At 46.8% G+C, this 21,002-nt stretch overlaps 1 protein-coding gene across 4 annotated transcripts in view; it reads right to left on the bottom strand.

Moving 5' to 3' along the window:
* SETD7 (SET domain containing lysine methyltransferase 7) overlaps positions 1-12,108 on the bottom strand; it is a 48,925-nt gene extending 36,817 nt beyond the window's left edge. Inside the window, exons 1-3 of one of the 4 annotated variants that reach the window (XR_002346776.1) lie at positions 11,772-12,108; positions 10,815-10,947; positions 1,728-1,857 (exon numbers count right to left, since the gene is read on the bottom strand). Coding sequence is in view for 3 of the 4 variants with exons in the window: in XM_021101560.1 (XP_020957219.1) it covers positions 1,728-1,857; positions 10,815-10,947; positions 11,772-12,062 (554 nt within the window). In the remaining variant the exon portion in view is untranslated. Of the gene's footprint in view, positions 1-1,727; positions 1,858-10,814; positions 10,948-11,087; positions 11,477-11,653; positions 11,688-11,771 lie in introns of those variants that run through there. The other 3 variants (XM_021101560.1, XM_005656533.3, XM_021101559.1) reach the window with 3 other exon arrangements.

Below are 21,002 nucleotides of genomic sequence, written 5' to 3'. Positions count from 1 at the left end.
CAGACTAAATCCTCCCGACTGGCTGTAAAAGCACTGAGTGCCCATTTTACTTTACCCGATACATCAGATCCTAAACGCTGGGAGCAGTAATGGAGAAAAATTAGTAGAACAATGTAAATTAAGGTACTGCTTCATGTCAGAACAACTGACTTCTCCGTGACCACATCCTGACCCCACTTAGGAAGACCTAATAGATTCCACAGCCTTTATTTCAGTCATAAGATTCACTCATTAACTTTTCCACAAATCCTTTGAGCAGGTGTCTTATACCATGATCATTATTGGGCTTAAAAAGAAGGTGATGATGATCTTTTGAGAACCTGTCACCCCACTGCTTCATCCCATGTTATAAAAGCAATGATTCTGACAACCTTCTCCCCTTGAGGTCTTAGCCCCTATCTGTCTGCAGGGCAAGCTCTTCAGGTCCTTGCTAATAACATCACTCTTGGAGTCTACTATCCGACCTAAGTCTCTACAGATATTTCAGTGGTAGGTGAAAAATGAATGAATTAGTGCCTCCAAAAGAAAAAAAAAAGGCAATGAGTTTCTTTCTAGTCTATAGATGGCTATTGGCCTCACCTAGAGCCCTAGCTTTCCCTGGTCATGACCCCCTTGCACTCATTGCACGTGTAAGGCACACCAGGCCAATGGGATGAAAGTGGCCAGAGCCAGATAGGACTAGCTTGACACAGGGAGGGAGGCGCTTAGGAGCCTCAGGCCCCACTTGGCCAGCCTGGGGCCCATTCTTGGCACGCCAGTTCACTGTGTCACAGGTCTGTGAAGCAATCCTGTAGCCAACACAATATCCAAACCCGAGTTATGCTTGGAAAAGAGCATGACTCAGCCAGTACTGGGGTGCACACACTGGGCCCTGACAAACATGATTTTACAAGACTCATTATCCGAACGAGGAGGTGAAATCCGTCAAAGACTTGCGTTGCCACCTAACCACCTTGTGCAAGATCTGCGCCCTGAATCTGGCCTGGCAGAGGACCTCTTGATGAGCACACCTCAGGGGCAGGGATGGCCGAGCTGAGTCCTAGGCCATGGCCATGAGGAGTGTAACCGAGCAGGACCCTATGGGGCCTTCCCAGGATAGATCCCTCCACCATGTCTTCTGCTTTAGCTTCTCTCTGAAGTACCTAGATAACGGCACCTGATGCATATTTCCTGAGTTGTTTTAGAGATGCTAAACCACCACCAGATGGAAGACTTTACTGGATGACCATGAGCAGGGAGCCCCCAGACCTACTGGTGCCTAAGGATGGATAATGTTAACCCCTGTCACACCACCCTGCTACCTCACCATCAGAATTGTGCACAAGCTGATCACATACCTTCGACACCCCTCCCTCACCTGGCCTTTAAAAATACTTTCCTGAAACCCAGCTGGGAGCTCAGGGATTTTGAGCACTAGCTGCCCTGAACTCCTTGCTCGGCACCTACAAGAAACGCTGCCCTTTCCTTCACCACAACCCGGTGTCAGCAGATTGGCTTTACTGTACATAAGCCAGTGGACCCAAGTTAGGTTTGCTAACAGGGGGTGATGTCCCAGGTCCCCAAAGCAGTACATGTGTATTGGGGTTACTTTGACTTTTCTATACATTGTCCTAAAATATCCACTTAAATCCTCTCCTTTATATTATTCCTCCAAATAAAGTAATTTGGTACCTACCCAACCCCCGCCTTCCCCCAAACCCCAAATAAAACCAAACAGTGGGTGCTACCTGCCATCAAAGAAGAAGAACTTGCCCCGGCCGTTCTTTTCTCCATGAACGAAGTTGCCTTCAAATCTGTCCGTGGAGGAGTAGGTGACCGTGCAGAAGCCATGTGGCAATCCGTCGTCATCCAGGTGCCCTGGAGAAAGGGAACCACAGGCAAACGTTCACATCCTCCAGCTCTCCGACCATCGCACAAGATCAGGTGCTACTCGTGAGTGCCCTGCACAGCCCAGGGCCCCTCCCCACCAGAGGAGAGAGCAAATGCCAAGGTTTCTCTGCCTGCATCAGCACCACCTGCCAGGTACACCCTGGGCCACCACTGAGGGCATTAGACACATGTGAGAATGTGAACCGAAAACACGCCTGCATCTTACTGGGGATTGAGAGTTCTTCTCAGCAATGATCTCTGCAGTATGCACTTCAATTTACCCAGGACTTCCCCACATGGTATTCAAGCTTGGAATCAGTGCCCCCAAACTCATGCTTAACCGAAATGTGGTTGAGATGGCACACTGTATTGGCAGTAAGTTATCAGGTTCTAGAACTAGGTAGACAGTACGACTTTTGAGATCCTTATGTGGTAGGATGTGTAGCTCTGCTAGCCAGGCGCCTTCTGAAAATCCCTCTCAAACAACAAGAGATAGAGCCATGCCTTTCAAAATGCCCTAATATTTCTCTACCTCATTGATCTAACACACGAACTCAGAGTCCTTCTAAGCTTAAACTTAAGCTTAGCCTTAAACTTACAGCTTTCCTTTACAAAATCTTTCAGCTTGGAATTTTCAGTAATCACCTTGTCATATACCCTCTACCCACTGTGTTGAGATGTACTTTATTTATTTTTTATTTTTTTGTCTTTTTGCCTTTTCTAGGGCCACTCCCGAGGCATACGGAGGTTCCCAGGCCAGGGGTCGAATCTGAGCTGTAGCCACCAACCTATGCCAGAGCCACAGCAACGCGGGATCCGAGCCTCATTTGCAACCTACACCACAGCTCACGGCAACACTGGATCCTTAACCCACTGAGTGAGGCCAGGGATTGAACCCGCAACCTCATGGTTCCCAGTCAGATTCATTAACCACTGTGCCACGAAAGGAACTCCTGAGAGGGCTTGTGCTTTAAATGTAGCCAGAAGAATCCACACTGCTATTTAAGCAGAGATTTTAAACATCAGCAGCAGTTACTACACTGTGATCTTTAAATGGCTGGTTCTTCTTGGGTCACCAATTGGTATATTCTAATACTGGTGTTTACAGTCAATATTTAGGTTTTTAATTACTATTCACATATTTCACAAAACCCAGGAGTCACCTCACTGGTGTCTCCCCATTCTGGTGAGCTAATTTTGCAGAGGTGGGTAAAAATGAAGGCAGCAGTTAATCTCCAGGCTTTTTCCTGGGTTAACGACCTGAGTCATGGATGAAAAAGGTATAAAAGCATTAAATACTGTGTGCAATGCAGGGACATTAAACACTTAAATATGGCTTCCAGATGGCTCACAGACATAAAAGAAAACACCAACCATACCGCCACAATGAATGCTTCAGTCTCCTAAAATAATTTCTTCTAAAATGATAAAGAATATCATCCCTTAGAAGGGAATCGTAAGTAAGCACGCGTATAAGGAACAAAAAAGCTCTTTATTTGTATTATTGATTACCTCAACATAAAATAACAATGAATAAATACACTGTTTTATTGCTACATCTGACTCTGAATAGAATGAGTTACCTAGAATATATTACAATAAAACATGGCTACTTAAATCACAATTAATAAGGTTTCTTTCTCTTTTTTTTTTTTTTTTTTTTTTTGCTTTTTTTTTTAAGTCTGCGCCTGTGGCATATGGAAGTTCCCAGGTTAGGGGCCAAATCAGAGCTGCAGCTGCCGGCTGGCCCACACCACAGCCACAGCAACACCAGATCTGAGCCACATCACGGCCTATGCTGGATCCTTAACCCACTGAGTAAGGCCAGGGATCGAGCCTGCATCCTCACAGATAATAGTCGGGTTCCTTACTGATGAACCACAACAGGAACTCCAGGTTCCTTTCCTCTTAACACAAATTTTTTTCTACCAGAGGCCAGGAAATCAGTGGTTAGGAGAGAACTAAGCCACAACTGCTTTCTTCTTGCTCAAAATCCCCAAACTGACATAATTTAATGACACTTGAGTCATGGAAAATAATTTGGACAATTATTTTCTAAATATCTACTGATGACATTTCTCTCATTGAAAGAAATTAAATCTGCTTTTTCTCTTTTCATAAAAGAAAACACTCCATGTATCACTAAAAGCTTTCTTTTCTGAAATGTTGCTTAGAGTAAATTAAATTCAGCTATTAGCATTCCCACGAATTTAGCATGCCACCTTTGTTTTAGGTATAAGTATCAGATTCATTTCAGCTTTGTACTGAAGTATTTACTATTTTGTGGAAAATGCTTCCCCCATAGAAAACAATTCACATATTTAGCCTTTAAAAAGTTACTGTTTGATCAAAATTATTCTACTTTAGATCAAGAGAAATATTATGATAAAGAGGAACATTAAGGGGGAAAAGATCCAATGTAAATTCATTTCCACTTTTCCTCAGTTGCAATAGTTCTCTTCTCTTTCTGGATCAAACATTGCAGGGGCACCCTCAGCACTGGAAGTCAGATAATATCAAAAATTGGAAGCATCATAAAACACACAAAAAGCACCTGAGGGACAGTCCCGAACCCAATGGAGATAAAAGCAAAAACATCAGCCCTCCAGTGAAGGCCAGTGAAGAGGAGTCCCATGGCCTTCTTAGGGACAGAGGGGAACAGAAGAGCTGCTGAATGATGGCCGTTTCTCTGGTGACATGATGCGTTTATTTATTTATTTATTCATTGTGTCTTTTTGCCATTTTGGGGGCCGCTCCCAAGGCATATGGAGGTTCCTAGGCTAGGGGTCCAATCGGAGCTGTAGCCGCTGGCCTACGCCACAGCCACAGCAACTCAGGATCCTAGCCGCATCTGCAACCTACACCACAGCTCACAGCAACACTGGATCCTTAACCCACTGAGCAAGGCCAGGGATCGAACCCACAACCTCATGGTTCCCAGTTGGATTCGTTAACCACTGAGCCACGACGGGAACTCCGACATGATGCGTTTAGAAAGAAGGCATGACACTTTCCTGCCTTTTTTTTTTTTTTTTTTTCCTGTCTTTTTAGGGCCGCACTTGCATATGGAGGTTTCCAGGCTGGGGTCCAATCGGAGCCATTGCCACTGGCCTACACCACAGCAACTTGGGATCCAAGCTGTGTCTGCGACTTACACCACAGCTTACAGCAACGCCGGATCAAACCCTTGTCCTCAATGGATGCTAGTTGGGTTCGCTAACTGCTGAGCCACGTCGGGAACTCCTTCCCTGCCTTTCTAAAGGTAGTTTCCTTGCTGTGGGGAGGCGCTGCAGTCTTTTCTCAGTCAGATCACCGCAGAATCCTCTGGTTGGCTGCTTTGTTCTGTTTTCTTCTCCTCCTTCCAAAAGGAGGATGATATGATCAATTCTCACGATCAATGAAAAGGAGCTAAAAGCTAAAGGTTGCGATCATTCATGACTTCCACCCTGAATGTTCACTAGCCTGGAGCGGCGATCCTTGCAGCAGAGCTTTACATCTAAAACAACAGCCACAGCCCAACAAGGACAACTTAGAGACTTCCCAAAGAAAGAGCTGTGGGAGGAGAAGAGACAGGGTTGCTGTGACCTCACCTCTGCGACCAACATCAGCGCTGCAGCAGCTTCTGGTACAACACTTGTTCAAATGCCATGTGGACAATAGGATCATGCAATATTTGCCTTGGCAGTAACAGTCAATTTAATGGAGAGGAAGACTGATATACAGAGAAGAAAGAAGCCTGTGTACCTGTGTATGCACCTGGCCCCAGGGTGTGTGTGTTCCTGTCATCTACATTATACCTCAAAGCAATCCCCCCAAGTCCAATCTTATAGACCAGGAAGCTACCTGGAAACACACTAACCCCTACTCAAGCTGCTAAAGGATGCTGAAGGGCCCTTCCCCTAATCTTTCAATCCCTTTTCTCCCCAGCTAAGGAAGGACAAACAGAACATCCTTTCTTCCCTGTAATGGTAGAAGAAGTGCCCTCCAAGGAGGTAGGTATGCTCAGGTTCCAGGCATACCTAGGAGAGGTGAGACACTTTTGTAGGTAAGACAGTTTTCACAGAACCATCAGGATTTTCAATGGCATCGCCTGGCCACAAAGGGCTGTCCTTTCCAAGTGTGACCCAACTCAAAGAGAAACACTAGGCCTCCTCTGCTCTGATAGAGGTCCGTCTGTCAAATGCACCAAGTCAGCCCAGAGCCTTCCAGGCCAGTTTCCACTCAGCAGAGGTTGAACACCAGGCCCAGATGACAAGGAAAAGCCACTTGAATGGCTTGCTCTATGTTCAGAAGGCTGTCCCAGCTCGGGTGGCTTACATCTGTCTGCAGCACAATTTTAAATATTTACAGAAGTTAGAGAAAGGGGAAAAATGTACCCATCTCACATGTCTACTCTCCCACTTTGTTCCAAAATCATTATCTACTGAACAGGCAGAAAGTTCTATTTTCCTCCTCAGAGCTTTTTCCTCAACCTGATGAAAGCCAGGCCTGTATTCTGTGCAGGGATGCAACTTCCCAGCAGAGGAAATTCCCTTTGGATTAGATACCCAGCTGCTTACTGCCTCAGGCTTACTCACAGGAGATCTGAGTGTGTGAGTGTGTGTGGTGTGTGTGACCCTTACATGCATTGTTGGTTTTGTAGAAAAGAACTACTTTTAAAAAAAGTAATAATAATACAAGGCAAATGTGTAGTTCCCTTGTGGCACAGCAGGTTAAAGATCTGGCATTGTCACTGCATTGGCTATGGTCGCTGCTGTGGTGAGGGTTCAATCCCTAGCATGGGAATTTCCTCATTGCCATTGGTGTGGCAAAAAAAAAAAAAAAAAAAAAAAAAAGGCAAATGTATTCCATTTAGCGCAAAGAATGTGCCTTTATGATGATGCACTTATGTTGGTGGTTAAAAACACAATTTGAGGGAGTTCCCTGGTGGTCTAGTGGTCAGGATTTGGCACTTTCACTACTGTGGCCTGGATTCAAATCCTTGGTCTGGGATCCCACATAAAGCTGCTATAATCCCCTCAAAAAAAAAACCCCACAATTTGATTTTTGAGAGTCATCCTTTGCAAGAGTTCAATTATTAGTTGTGAGGGTCACAGTTTTAACAGGAGGCCCCCATATAGAGGGTGCTATAGGAACACAGCATTTTCCCTAAGTTTGGGGCAGGAGCAGTCTTATTAGAGCCAGGCAGGATAAGATATTAGGGGGACCTTTAAAAATATTCTTTAATATTTTGAGGAGGTTGGGGCCATGAAACACAGAAATGTTTTCATTCTGGCTCCTTAGTTCTGGAGATTCTATTTCCTCCTTTGATTATTCCTACTCGCTATCTCCTTTATGCTTGCAGGCCTTTCTGGGTTTTTGTTTTTGTTTTTGTTTTTTTCCTGCCTTCATACCCGCTATTGCAGAACCTTCTAGGGGCTCACCCTGCCCACTGGGACTGCCTGTTCATCCCTCAGAGGAGAGCCTGAACCCTCCCATGCCCGGCTCTCAAGAGCCCCATGCCTCCAAATGCAGTCCATGTTCTCTGGTTCTGCGAGCCTCCCTCTGTCTCATCCCCACTTTTCTCCTTGTCGGCCCTCTAACAGCAGAACAGAGCGACTCGCCTCTGAATATGCCTGTGTAATATTCCACACCTCTCCCTCTTCCCAAAGTTCCCCTCTCAACTGGACTCAAGTCCATGTCACCTCTTCCAGGAAGTCCTTCCCCATCTGCTCTCCCAAGCTGGGAGCAATTTTTATTGCCTCTCAACCACCGTCGCTCATCTGTTTAGATATGATATATTTATTTGAAATTTGATGAGGGACCACATTGTATCCATCTTTGTGTCTATGGGGAGGCAAAGAAAGAGACATAGTAATAAAGATTTCTATTCCCAAAGTTACACATCACTCCCTGCTGAAGCAATGAGCCTCAAAGAGTTTTTTTTAAAAAAAACCACAGCAGGAGCTTGGGTAACATTCACAGGCCCACTGAGACCCAGGGCTATCTTCCTAAGGGAGCACAGCCACCGCCACACCAGACGCTCCCTCCACTACCCACCTGCCCTTTGGGACTCATCCACCCCAAGCTTAGAACTTGACCCCAGCTACAGTTCCACCCCAACAGAGCAGCAAAATGAATATCATGTGACAAATGATATGAAAACTCAAGTCCTGAAGACACCCATTTCTTCCCCAGAGTAAATTTCTAAGGAGGAAGAATAAGAAGAAAAAGGATATCTCTTGCAGAGGCTGTAAGTTAAATTCTCTTTGCCCAAATACATTTGTCTGAAAGTCAGTGAGCTCTCTCAGAGCCAGCCTCTGAAGAGTGACTCTCATAAAGACAGACACAACCTTCAGCTGTAGCTTCCAGGCTCGGTCACCAAGTATTTCATGTATTTGACTGACTCACTAAAAATAAAAAAATAAGAAAAATGTAGGGAGACAGTTTGGTACAGTAGAGTGGGATTCTGGAGGGCCAAGCCTGTCTCCTACCTGACTGAGTGTCCTTGCATTAGTTCTTAACTTCTCTAAGCCTCCATTCCTGCCTCTGTAAAATGAAGATGAAATGAATAGGCACCTCATAAAACTGAATGGATAATGTATGTGTGAACAGCACAGAGCCTGCACACTCTAAGAGCTGAACAACCACAGCAATGTTAACTGTAGGTAAGATAATGAAATTACTGAGAATACAGGCTCTGTTTATGAAGAGAGGTAGGTTAATTGGTGCTTTAACACCAAGAAATTCAGACTAGCCTTTTCCCAGTGCCCCATCCATGGGTTAGATGTTAAGTAAACACTATGATAGACAGCACTTAAAAGGCCAAGAATGGCTGGAGAAAAGCCCACTTTTACACATGCATGCTCTAGACACTGTGAGTTTCAGCTTTGGATGCATCTAAGGACTTTTAAAGGTTCTGTGTTACTCTGGTTGTTTAGTGTTAGGTACAACTGAGTAACCATGTGTCCCAGATTGTTTCAGACATTCAAGGTTAAGCCAGCTGTCCCAGCATAGGTATTAAATAGCCACCCTTTTCATTCTCAAGTATATTTTGATTTTGGACAATAATGTATGCGGTCACCCTAGATAGCAAAACTTTTCTTATTTAAAGAACGTCTCTGCTTCCATCCATTGGGCAATCTCAAAAACAACATCCATAGAGTCCCAGAAGTGCTTGTTCACATTCTGCAAGGAGCCCAGGGCCACAGATAACTGGGCCTTATGTCTCCAAACAGCTTCAAAGGGGAGAGTGATTGATTTAAGCTAGTGAGCACTGCCTGTGAGCAAAGGTTTGCATTAAACGTTTACAAGTAAAAGTAAACTTTGATGAATGAAAGCAAGCCCTAACTATATGAGAAAAACATTGTTCAATTATCTTTCATAATATGAAGGCACAAGCAGTCAATAAATTAAATTTAAAGAAGGCTTCCAATCAATGTCTCTGGGCCTTGCTAAGTCCCAACATGGCTTTACTTATTAGAGATAAATAGTTCTGTGAGTTCAGGACATTGGGAAATTAAAACACCACCACCACCACTCCGTGAAGCTGGATAAAGAAACAAGAAGTTTCAATCGTTACATTAGGACAGTTACATTTTTAAAGAATTCAGAAATATGATTCTACTTAATCTCTCTCTAAGACCTCGGAGCACTGCAAACGGAGTCAATTATGTTGACATAAAAACTGATTTTTTTTCTCCAAGCAGCAATAACTATGCATCCGCCTCTGTAAGGTTTCCACTTTTTCTTTACCATTTATGTGAACTTGTTCATACAAATCAGATAGAAACCAGATTCAAACAAAAGCTAAAAAATATTTACTTAGATGCTTGGTTAAAATATTTTGGAATAATACCACGCAACATCGCAAAACATCACGACGTACTGTCGAGTAGAAGCAAATAAATACGCTAAAGAGTATTTTCCAGTATTCACTGTTACAAAATCATAACATCTCATGACACAAACAACTAGATTGTATAACGTCCCCACCTCGTTTTTTGGAACTAGCGAAAAGAAAGAAAGAAAGAAAGAAAGACAGAAAGAAAAAAAAAAGAGGTGGAGAAAGTCAGCAAAACAAAGTGGCGAGAAAAGTCGGGGGAGGGGCGCTAGAAGCGAAGGGGCGGAGAAACACGACACCCAGGCGGTGATATCACCCACAGCCAACTGCATGGAATTCAGAAAGTTAAGTGTCACCCAGCAATTTCGGTCCGGGCTTGCGGCGCGCCTGCACAGCGTGGCGGCGGCGGCACCCGCCTGGGAAGCAGGGAGGGGGAGGGGCGGTTTGACTGAGTTCGCTCGGGGGCAGCAGAGGCCAGGGCCAACCGCCTCCCGGTCGGCGTGCGTTCAAGCCCCGGGTCCGGAGCGTCGCCTACGGCCCTGCAATGATTTCACTGTTTCAGAGGAGCGACCGCCGGGCCCGAGGCTGCCACGTGCCCCGTTCGGCCCCGTGCACTGCGTCGCGGAACCGACCCGGACGCGGCCGCGGTCACCGCGGGTCCCAGAGGCAAGCGAAAGGAGAGGGCTGGCGACCGGAGAGGGGCTCGAGCTTGCCAAAACCGGGCAGGGGGATTGCTCCCTGGAGACCGCCGGCCGCAGGGGGGCTGTCCTTCTACGCACCCCCACCTTTCATCCCCCAAAGGGGGAAGGGCCGGAGCGCGGGGCACGTTTCGCAACTCCGAGGGCGGATGCAGGCGGTGGCCGGGCGGGATGGAACAGCCCTGCCCGCCGGGGGACCCCGGCCCAGCCGAGCCCCGTTCCCGGCCTGTGCCCCTCCGCGCAGTGCGCGCTCCGGCCCGCGTGGCCGTGGCTGTCCGGCCCCTGCTCGAGCCGGGCAGCGGGCCACCCGCGGAGGGGACAGTGGCGGCCTCGGGGCCCTGCGCCGCGCGGGTCGCAGCCCGCCACTCCTTCCGCGTTCCGTGCCCTCGGCGCCTCCTCCCCCGGCCCCAGAGAAACGCTTGTACCTTCCACCGCCTCCTCCACCATCTCGTCGTCGCTATCCATGGCGGCTGGGGACCCTGCCCAGCTCGGGGCCGCGCCGCTGCCTCCCGTCCCTCCGGGTGCTCCCGGCGGCTGAGCGAGCGCTGGGGCTGAACCCTGCGAGTTTAGAGGAGGAGGAAGAGGAGGAGCAGTCGGGGCTGGCTCGCACTGCCTCCCCCTACAGCCCTTTCAATTCCTTGGCCTTAAGCTGCTCCGGCAGCAGCCGTCCCTCCTCCCTTCGCCCACTTGCCCCTTGCCTCCGAGGCTCGGGGTGCCGCCGTGGCCGCCGCCGCCGCTGCAACTTTCTCCTGTAATACCCCCTCTTTGTTATCGAGCAGCTGATCCGCTGACATCACCCAGCGCCGGTGCGCTCCCTCCCTCGTTGATTGACAGTTCCCTGTCCCTTCCCAGAAGTAAGGCTTCTTAAAACGAAAGGCGCTCCGAGTCCGCGCTGACTCCGTGCCCCAGCCCATCAGCCCCCGGGCCCAGAAGGGTTTATCTTTTGCTTCTGAGCTGCCTGGTGCGTTCCGACCGCGCCACGCCGGGCCTGGGCTCGGTGGGCTCCTCGCGAGCGCTCGGGACCTCCAGGTACCCGCCCTCCAGGGGCTCAGAACTCCCGACCTCCACCTGTGCGGGGGACCACTTGGAAGTCCGCGGGCAGTGCTCACCACCCCCACTCCCATCCCCCGCCCCTTGGACAGCCTCCAAAGGGCAAGGGAAGCTAAGGCAGCGTTCCTGACGCTCCAGCGCCTTAACTTCCTTCTGCTCTCGCCCTCACTTCACCCTCGTTTGCCACCCGGAGCTGCACGAGTGCGGCACGCACGGGAGCGCAGGTGTCCCCCGCGTTGCCGCATCACATCCGCGAGCAGGTTTCCCAGACACGGGGTGGGGGTGACATCCAGCCCAGATGAGGTTCCAACCCTAGTGCGCTGCGTCCTCACCCTCCTCGGGACCGTCAGGCGTCCTGGGTGATTCAGAAATTCACCAGATCCAAATGGCAGCGGTCTCTTTACCAGGCAGGAAACAAGCCGCGCGGAAGGCCCGGCAGGTCCCTCCTCGCGGTTGTGGTAACGGAAAAGGAACCACCGAGTGGAGCTACCGGGGAAGGACCCTCTGTCTGGCGCGCCTCCTTCTCGCGCCTCTCGCCCTGTACGTGGGATGTCCCCAGCCGTCTCCCTGTTCCTCCGAGTGCCAACCCCTTCACAGATTCGGGCTCTCGAAGTGGAGAACATCACAGGGCGCCCGCTTCCCGGCCGCGCCACTTAGTGTCATTATGGCGTTGCCTCTTACAGGTGGCGATAAAGGGCGGCTGTAAATAGCTGGCTAAATGGATGCAAATGTACACAATGTACCGTGGAATTACCGGGTGCCGCTCTGGGCATCCGCCAAGAACAGCTACTGCACGGAGAGGGCGGGGGGATAGAAGGGAGCAAGAGAAAGTTGTTTATTTTGTTTTCTGAACAGCAAAAGAGACTTGGGGGATTTCAAAGTACTTCCAGTACCGGGAGACCACGCCTTGGTTTTGGCTTTGGGCTTAAATGCCAGGTATTCTTATCCAGTGTTGTGAGTTTCTCCTTAAGTTCAGTTTTTGTTTTTGTTTTGGTTTTGGTTTTGGTTTTGTTTTGTTTTGTTTTCCTCTGTGAAAAAGAGAATCATGTTAGGAACATTTGTCCTATACTCTGCCAGGAATTTCAACCCCCTTTGTTTCAGAAAGAGAGGGAAGGGTCCTGTGCCAGGAGTTAGGAAACTTGGGTCTTGGTATTGCTCACCTGCAGAGGGACCCTGGGAGGCCACCTCTTCTGGCCTGAGTTCCTCCCTTAGGAGCTAAGAGGTGCTGCGACACTGGAAGAAGGACCCTCCAGTCTAGACTAGAACACTCTGAGGTCCCCCAGCTTAGGCTAGACTGCTCAGAGGTTCCCCAGCTTAGTCAATACCTTTCAAAAGTCTTCTGGCTTAGATTTAACCTTCTTATTAAAGGTTTCCAGTGCAGATACTTGGCTCCAAAGCTACACAGAGAAGGGGTTTCTGCAGTGGAAGATGAAAGAACCACTTCATTTTACATCATTTGTAAACATGAACCATAGAAACAGAATTTTCTTTCTTTCTTTCTTTTTCTTTCTTTCTTTCTTTCTTTTCCCCCCACCATGTACCAAGCTTACTCACTCACTGGTTTTGAGTTACATGACATTTTTTCTTATTTTCCCTTTTTAAGCATATCATCGCCTCTCTTTCATATTATACTGGTGCACACAGCACACCAGATATCATCTTCTTCTCCAGTTTCCAGTTTATCTTTTTAAAAGATACTGAAAGCTAAAGGCAGCACACATTATTTATGTATTTACTCAAAAGGGGCTGAAGCAGAGGGAGGGTAGTTTGGAAGAAATCACCCCTCGAAATACACAGGTGGGGTCACAGAGTCGCAGCAAGTTCACAGTGGGTTGGGTATGTGGGTGGAGGGAAGGAGGGAGGGATCTCATCAGGGGTGTCCTACCCTAACTTTAAGTTTAGAGGAGGATGTCCAGCTTGGTGCTATGAAGTTTTTCCTGCCCACCCAAACTGTCATGTGCTCACTTTCCACTTGCTGCTAGAGAACACGTGGAACCCTGCACACAGCCCCCATCTCTGCATCAGGCCTCCTCTGGACTAGTAAGGGGTGGAGTGGAAAGCAACCAGGGCCTTCCTGCCAGAACCTTCTTCAGTTTTGCACATGAGACAGGCAGCAGCAGGGCACAGTCCCAATCCCCTCCCCCACCACTCATGCTGCTGGCTCTGGGTCCAAAGTTTAGGCAAAATGTTTTGATGACTTCCGTAAGATCCATTTGCATTTTTTACAAATCACTTTGTGTGTGTTTTCAATCCCTTTCTCTAGATGGACTGACTGATCTTTCTCAAGAGCCCCAGAACCCAGCACAGTGCATGGTGCAAAAGGAAGGTTAAACCTTGTCAGTGATAATGGTGTAGAGAGGAATATTCTGTTTTATATAAACAGTGCTGAGTCTCTCACACACTGGATCCTCTTCCTGTGTTTGCAAAATGCTTTGTTTTCATTCGAGACTGAAGAGCGTTTTTTGAGTTCTACTTTCCCACATCTACTGGCCCCAAATCTGCTTCCATCGCATTCTTTCCCACAGTTTTCTTCATTGAGAGCTCATTTCATAAAGCCTTCTTTCCACTTGGCTTCCCGCCAGTCTCCTCTGTCGAACTCTGTCCCCACCGATGTGGTCATGGGCTAGAAAATCAATCGAGCTCTTAATCATACTGTGGGGTGGCGGTGGCGATGGCTGAGCTCCTAACTCAGCAGATCCTGATGCACCAGAACAAGCCCCACCAGCGAGGAAAGGGACGGCCCACCCGGGACATCCAACAGCCAGGCCATGGGGTGGGACTTGCTCACACCAAGGAGTGACTTTTCTAAGCTGCCTTGCTTCCTTCACATCCAAGGTTAAATCTCTTCCCACTCAGCTTGGGAAACTTAAGTCCCTCTTCCACTGCAGCAAGCAGTCAAAATACTGAGTTATTTTATTCATTTTACCACCCATGTCTTTCCTCAGTGAAGGCTGGTGCTTACTTGCAAAACCGATATAACTATTGCAATAAATATACTTTCCTGGGCATCTTCCTACATTGAAGGGAAAAAAATCTGTCAGTTCACCACGATACATACTGGCAAACAGCAAAAACCTCATGGATGTGGAACTCGTGTGGAATTCATTAGTCTGGCTGTCACTGAGCCCTCCTCCTGTCCTGTTGGTAGGGGCTGGAGGGGTCCAGGCGCCTTTGGGGTCTCCATGCTACTGCTAGGCAGAGCCTTGCCAGGTGTCCGGGTGGGTGGGTCTGTGGCTGGTGTGCCAGCTCTGCTTTGATCTTTTGCTTACACCATTGGCAGGGAGACGAAAGCAAATGAAAGAACTCTTAAATAATCAAGTCTCACTTTGGCATTGCTCACCCCTTAATGAGATTTTTTTTTTCCCTCACCATAATCTGCCAATTTGATTGAGTTTTCACCTGATCTGTTTTGATTCCCCCAAGGACTAGCCATGCAACTGGTCAATTAAACTCTCTGGACCTTAGTTTTCCTATCTGTAAATGAGGAGGTTGGGCTACTAAAATGCTAAGCTCAAACCTTCTCCATCCACCTTTCCTGGGGAAAAGCTAAATAGAGCATGAAGAGCTCCAGGGATGCACACAGAAAAAGGGGAAGAAACAGGGGCAACCCTGGCAAACGGAATATTCAAGCCCCCTAGTCAGCTCAACTTAACAGCACTGAGATCTGGTGGGGGTGGCAGGGGAGGGGGGAAGACTGTGTCTTACCCTAGAAAAGGAAGCATGGGCCTTTCAGGAGTACCAACATGCTTGGATCCTGAATCACTGAGTTGCTAGTCAAGTGGCTAACTGTGTTAGTGACAACTGCGGAAGCTGGAGGGAGGGGCGGGAGAGCTGCAGGGAGGAGAAGGGTGTGGGGGAGGAGATGGGATGAAAGAGAAGCATTTACAGCATGTGGAGCGCCGAAGAGCAACAAGGAACATCAAGGGCACCAAATAAAGGTCTGGGAGCAAAAGAAGAGGTGGAGGAAATTCATTCTGCTGGAAATAGACACGACTGCAGTCGTGAGGAGGTCACAGGGATTGAGGGTGACCTGATTTGATTACAGCAACAGGAAGTGCAGGGAGAGGGCAGGATAACCTGACCTGAGGAAGTGAATTAAATAATAGAGAAGACATCCCAGTTGCCATGGCATTTACATATCTCACATCATATTCAGCTACATTTTCTCTCTTTGGCTTGATTCTTGTTCTTGCAACATGTTAATGTCATTGCAGTATATCCGGTAAACTAAATTTAGACCTTTTGGGTCAGGGAGGGAGTGAAGATGCAGCTCAGGTCTACCTGTTTGGGTCCACTCAGGGCAAACCTTCTTCTTCCAAAGTGTGCCTGGTCCTTTTGGTCTTGGCATTCTGGGATAAGAAAACAGTTGTCAGGCTTGGGCCTGGTGAAGTTGCTGAGTAACATAATTTGAAAAAAAAAAAAAAAAAAAAGAAAGAAAGACTTGGAAACGATAACAAAGGAGTGACTGCTTTAGAAAGTACTTCAGAAAAATCAGTGGGATGCAGGAATTTGAGAAATAAAACTACCAAGAAAACCAATGTGTTTTATTAAGCATCGTTATATTTGATTGCTTTAAAAATTATTTTAGTGGGCTATAATCAAGTTCATTGGGTCCTGGAATCAGTCATGTACAAATGCTAACACTGTGGGGAATGTGTGCCTTGTGCGACTGTGAGTGTTACTGTACACAGAGGCAAGGGAAGGGCATCTCCAGCTGACCTTTTCATCACAAATGTCACAACATTCATCAAGGTCCAGATCCTGGCCTTCCTCAAATAAACTCACATTAACCAGACTTAGGAGACTGATGTACATACCTGAATTATGGCCAAGGGACCAGAATATTCATGTTGTCATGACAGCATAGTCTCTCTTTGTAGATAGTGTACTTGAGAAGACAAATTCCACCCAGACGAGTTAGAATAAGTGAAATTAGTTGTGTGACCCCCAAGAGCCATACACCTGCCACAAGGCTCTGAAAGAATGAGGCGGCCCACTCCCCTCACCTATCCTTCCTTGGATGGTCCCGCCAGCTTCTGGGAGTGTGGGCTTCCTTCCTGTATGCTCTAGTCTCTTCAAGCCAGTTTCTCCACACAGCGTCTATATCGCCAAGTAGGCAGATTTACACTTTTACAGTCATCATCACATTCCATGTCTACCTTCCTGATAGTAAAGTTACTTTGATGAGAATTTGGGGTATTTCCAAATTATTCAGCCATTGTCTTCATTTACTACCCTGAATTCTAATCAAATCCATTGTATGGGCAGATTTTGCTAGTCTCACTTTCTGAGGATGACCTGGTTTCCAAGTTTTTTCTGCTTCATGGGGTACCAACAGTGACCTAATCTTCCTTAGGCTCTCATGAACTTTGGGTAAGGAGATCAGCCTTATTAAGGTCAGAGGTCCTGTTATGTAATAGAGCTGTATATCTTTTCCTGGGCACCCAGTTCTCTTGTCCTCTTCTCTGTGAGAGTAGAGAGGCTGGCCTTCTGCTATGTGACTTAGGCTGTGAAATTTCACGTTGAGGGTGCAGATGCATCTAGTCTAACATAGATGGAGAACAAAACTGACTGATTTTGAACGCAATATCCAGAAATGAAAATACTTACGGCCTTGTTGACTCAAGTTACAAAACAAGGACAGGTTGACAGCATGTTTCTGGAACCCCTGTCATTGAAATGAGACCTTTGACCTATAGGCAACCCTCTCCCACACGGACGTGCTGTTAAGCCATTCCTTCCTGGGGAAGGACTTTGCAGGGACCTGCCTTGAAGTCTTTTTGAACCTAGAGTGTCTTTCCGGTCATTTAGGGTCCTGTTGATCCTCCTTGCTGAGTCTATAGATCAATACCCAGGAAAAGACACTGTGGCCAACTTTTGGAATATCTTTCAGCCTAATTTAAAGAGCCCAGCGGAGAGTTCCCGTCGTGGCTCAGTGGTTGACGAATTCGACTAGGAACCATGAGGCAGCGGGTTCGATCCCTGGCCTCGCTCAGTGGGTTAAGCATCTGGCATTGCCGTGGGCTGTGATATAGGTTGCAGATGCAGTTCGGATCCCACATTGCTGTGGCTCCTAGGCCAGTGGCTACAGCTCCGATTCGATCCCTAGCCTGGGAACCTCCATATGCCGCAGGAGCTGCCCTAGAAAAGGCAAAAAGACAAAAAATAAATAAATAAATAATAACAATAAAAAAAATAATAAAGAGCCCAGCTGAAATGCTCTTGTCCTCAAATAGAGGAACACAAAGAAGCAGGCCCTGCCCTGTCTCCTTGGAGAATGATGCTAATTGAGCAGCCCTGTTATGGGGGCAGGTCTTCAATAAGTCTTGAGCATTTTTCTTCCAACCTGGCATCTGGGCAGTGCCCCAAGCCTGAATTGAGATTCTGCATCAAGTGGGAAGCCTAGTTATTGCTCAACAGGAGAGGCCCTGTACCTCCTCCATTTTGCCACCTCTCTGGACTGGCTCCCCTTTTGATTCTCTGTCCATTCAGGTGTGACAAAAGATTGTGATTTGAAGCAGGCTAGGTTCATTCTTAGTTGTAAGGGAGAGAAGAGAGAGGGGCAAGTCAATTTTCTTTTCCTTCCCACCAATCCTGTGTAAAATTTTTGTGTTTTGCAATTATATTTCCTATTTCAAAAAATAGTCCCTCTGAAAATAGTTATCAAAAAATTTGGATTATACAGTGGGTGTATCTCATTTTTAGATTCATTTTTCTCCAAAGACCTATTTCTCTTGCTGCTATACTCTTCTAGTATTTGGAGAGCTCTGTCTTGACTAGAAAGCAATTTGGTATCTATGATCTCATTAGTATCTCAAAGTAATCCTCAAAGCCCAGGATGGTTTAAAGAGACTTGGCCAGAATCCCACAACAAAAACATGACTGAATGGGGCTCAAATCAAGGGCCCCTGGGCCTGCAGCCATACCACACATCTCATGCAGAATGATGAGTTCTTTTAGAGAGTGGGCAAAGAGGGCAGGAGACAAGTGAGAAGAGAATGGCCCTTAGAGACAGTCTACTGTATCCCAGAATCTTGGTCCATGCGATCCCACTTAATCCTGAAAATGACTTTATGGAATATTATCTCCATTTATAGATGAGGAAACCTCACACTCCAAGTTTAAATAACTTGCCTGAAGTCACATCAGTGGTGGTATTGGGATTGGAGCCATAGCTGTCCAAACCATGAGCAACCACATACAGAGGAAAGAGAAATGACAAGACAGTGGTGGAGAAACAATTCTAGAAGCTGCCTGATTAAAAGAACCATTCTTGGGGAGTTCCTGTTGTGGCTCAGTGGTTAACGAATCCGACTAGAAACCATGGGGTTGCGGGTTTGATTCCTGCCCTTGCTCAGTGGGTTAAGGATCTGGCATTGCCGTGAGCTGTGGTGTAGGTCGCAGACACGGCTCGGATCCCAAGTTGCTGTGGCTCTGGCATAGGTCAGCAGCTACATCTCCAATTAGACCCCTAGCCTGGGAACCTCCATATGTCGCAGGAGTGGCCCTAGAAAAGGCAAAAAGACAAAAAAAAGAAAGAAAAAAGAAAAAAAGAAAGAAAGAAAAAAAAAGAACCCTTCTTGAGGACGCCCTACCTCAATTGCTATGGTGTCATGCAAGATGGAATTACGGTGGATGAAACTACCAGAGCATATATACATGGCAGAAGATAGCTTTGCCTTTATTGCTGAAAGTATGCTCCCTCCCATTTTATTGAGCTATAATTGCCATACATCACTGTATAAGTTTAACGTGTACAGTGTAGGGTTTTGAAACTGACAGCATTTATGGCTGGAACCTACCCAGAACCCAAGTGGGGACCTGAACCCATGGTTTTTAAGTTAGAAGCACTCACCCAGTGTCTGGACTTACTGAGCTTCAGGTTCTTTGTGCCTCAGCACAGAAGGAATTCAGCAAGAGACAAAGTGATAGGCAAGAAATAGATTTATGAAGGTAAGGCACTTGTGAGAGATACAAGTGGGCAGGCAAGGAGGCTCTGCCCTGAGGATTGGGTGGGTTACAGTTTTATCATCCAAGGGGAGTGGGAATGGGAAAAAACTGCCTCTTCCTCTTTCCTCGGGTAGCAACTCCTCCTTTGTATCTGGTAAGAGAGTATTTGACCCTATAAGGTCAAATTAGGACTGTCAGAGTGCTTTTTCAAATCAGTGGAAGGGTGGTCCAGCTCTTGGTCCGAACCTGAATGCGGGCCTCACCCCATCCCTTGCCCAGTGACCTAAGGCATATCTCGTGCCTCCTCTAGCCAAGCAAGCCTGCCTTGCTCTGGTGGCTTTCTTGAGCAATTACTAACTTACAGTCCCCTAGGTTTCCCTCTCTATCTATGGTCCCTTATTGGGACTTCTACAACTATCTGTGTAACTATCCTGCTCCATCCCTATCAGTTTGACTTACATATACTGTGAAATGATTACCACAATGTGGTTAGTTAGCCTCCCTCATCTCATATAGACACAATAAAAAGAAAAAGCAAAACATTTTTTTTCCTGTGATGGGAACTCTTAGGATTTACTCTCAGTCGTGTTCCTGTATATCCTACAGCAGTCTTACTTGAGTCATCACAGTGTACTTTACATCCTCAGTACTTATTTCCTGTATAAATGGAAGTTTGTAATTTTGACCACTTTCGAGGTATACTTTTATGAAAGTGTTCCAGGTATCCCTTCTTTTGATGGCCTTAACTTATTTGAGATGACATTCTCCTTGGGTCCAAGTGGCTCTGTTTGTTTTTCTGGTGATGGTGGCTGAGGTGGATGGCAGGAATTATATCTGCTGCTGCTTTTGCCCTAGGCTTCGTGGTGCCTAGCAGTGTCTGGACACAGAAGTGTCTAGGAGATGCGTGCAGGCTTGTAGCAAGAAGGCGTTCTCTGCTATTGAGGGACCAATCCACACAAACCCCCAAGAGCAGCCCATCTTGGGAGCAATTTACATCTGACAAATGACTTTTGAGCTGAGGACATGGAAGAGGACAGAATTTTTTTTTCTTTGAGAACTTCATTAAATTGAAAACAATTCAGTCTTTTTTTTTTTTTTTTTTTTTGTCTTTTAGGGCTGCTCCGGTGGCGTATGGACATTCCTAGGTTAGGGGTCAAATCGGAGCTATAGCCCCTGGCCTACACCATATCCATATTAATTAGTTATCCAATAGTAGACTCCATTCTATGTATTACAATTTAACCTTTTTTAATATTGCCATTCAAAATGGATTGTTGGACAGCATTCTTAAAAGTAATAATGAAAATGTAAAAAAATCTAGGAATTATGTCATATATAGGAGTAAGCAGTCCTATAATTTTGAGAATAGTAGTCAATATATTTGCATAGCACAACAACTGGAAAGCCTAAACTAAAAAGCTAACGGTAGTTATCTTAGGGTGATGTGATCACAAGTGCTTTGGGGTTTTTTTTGCTCATTTAAAATAGTTTTCTTGGAGTTCCCATCGTGGCCCAGTGGTTAACGAACCTGACTAGCATCCAGGAAGACATGAGTTCGGTCCCTGGCCTCGCTCAGTGGGTTAAGGATCTGGTGTTGCCGTGAGGTGTTCTGT

Source organism: Sus scrofa, chromosome 8 (assembly GCF_000003025.6).
Source record: "Sus scrofa isolate TJ Tabasco breed Duroc chromosome 8, Sscrofa11.1, whole genome shotgun sequence".
NCBI lineage: Eukaryota > Metazoa > Chordata > Mammalia > Artiodactyla > Suidae > Sus > Sus scrofa.
This window is presented reverse-complemented; position numbering and strand designations above follow the sequence as displayed.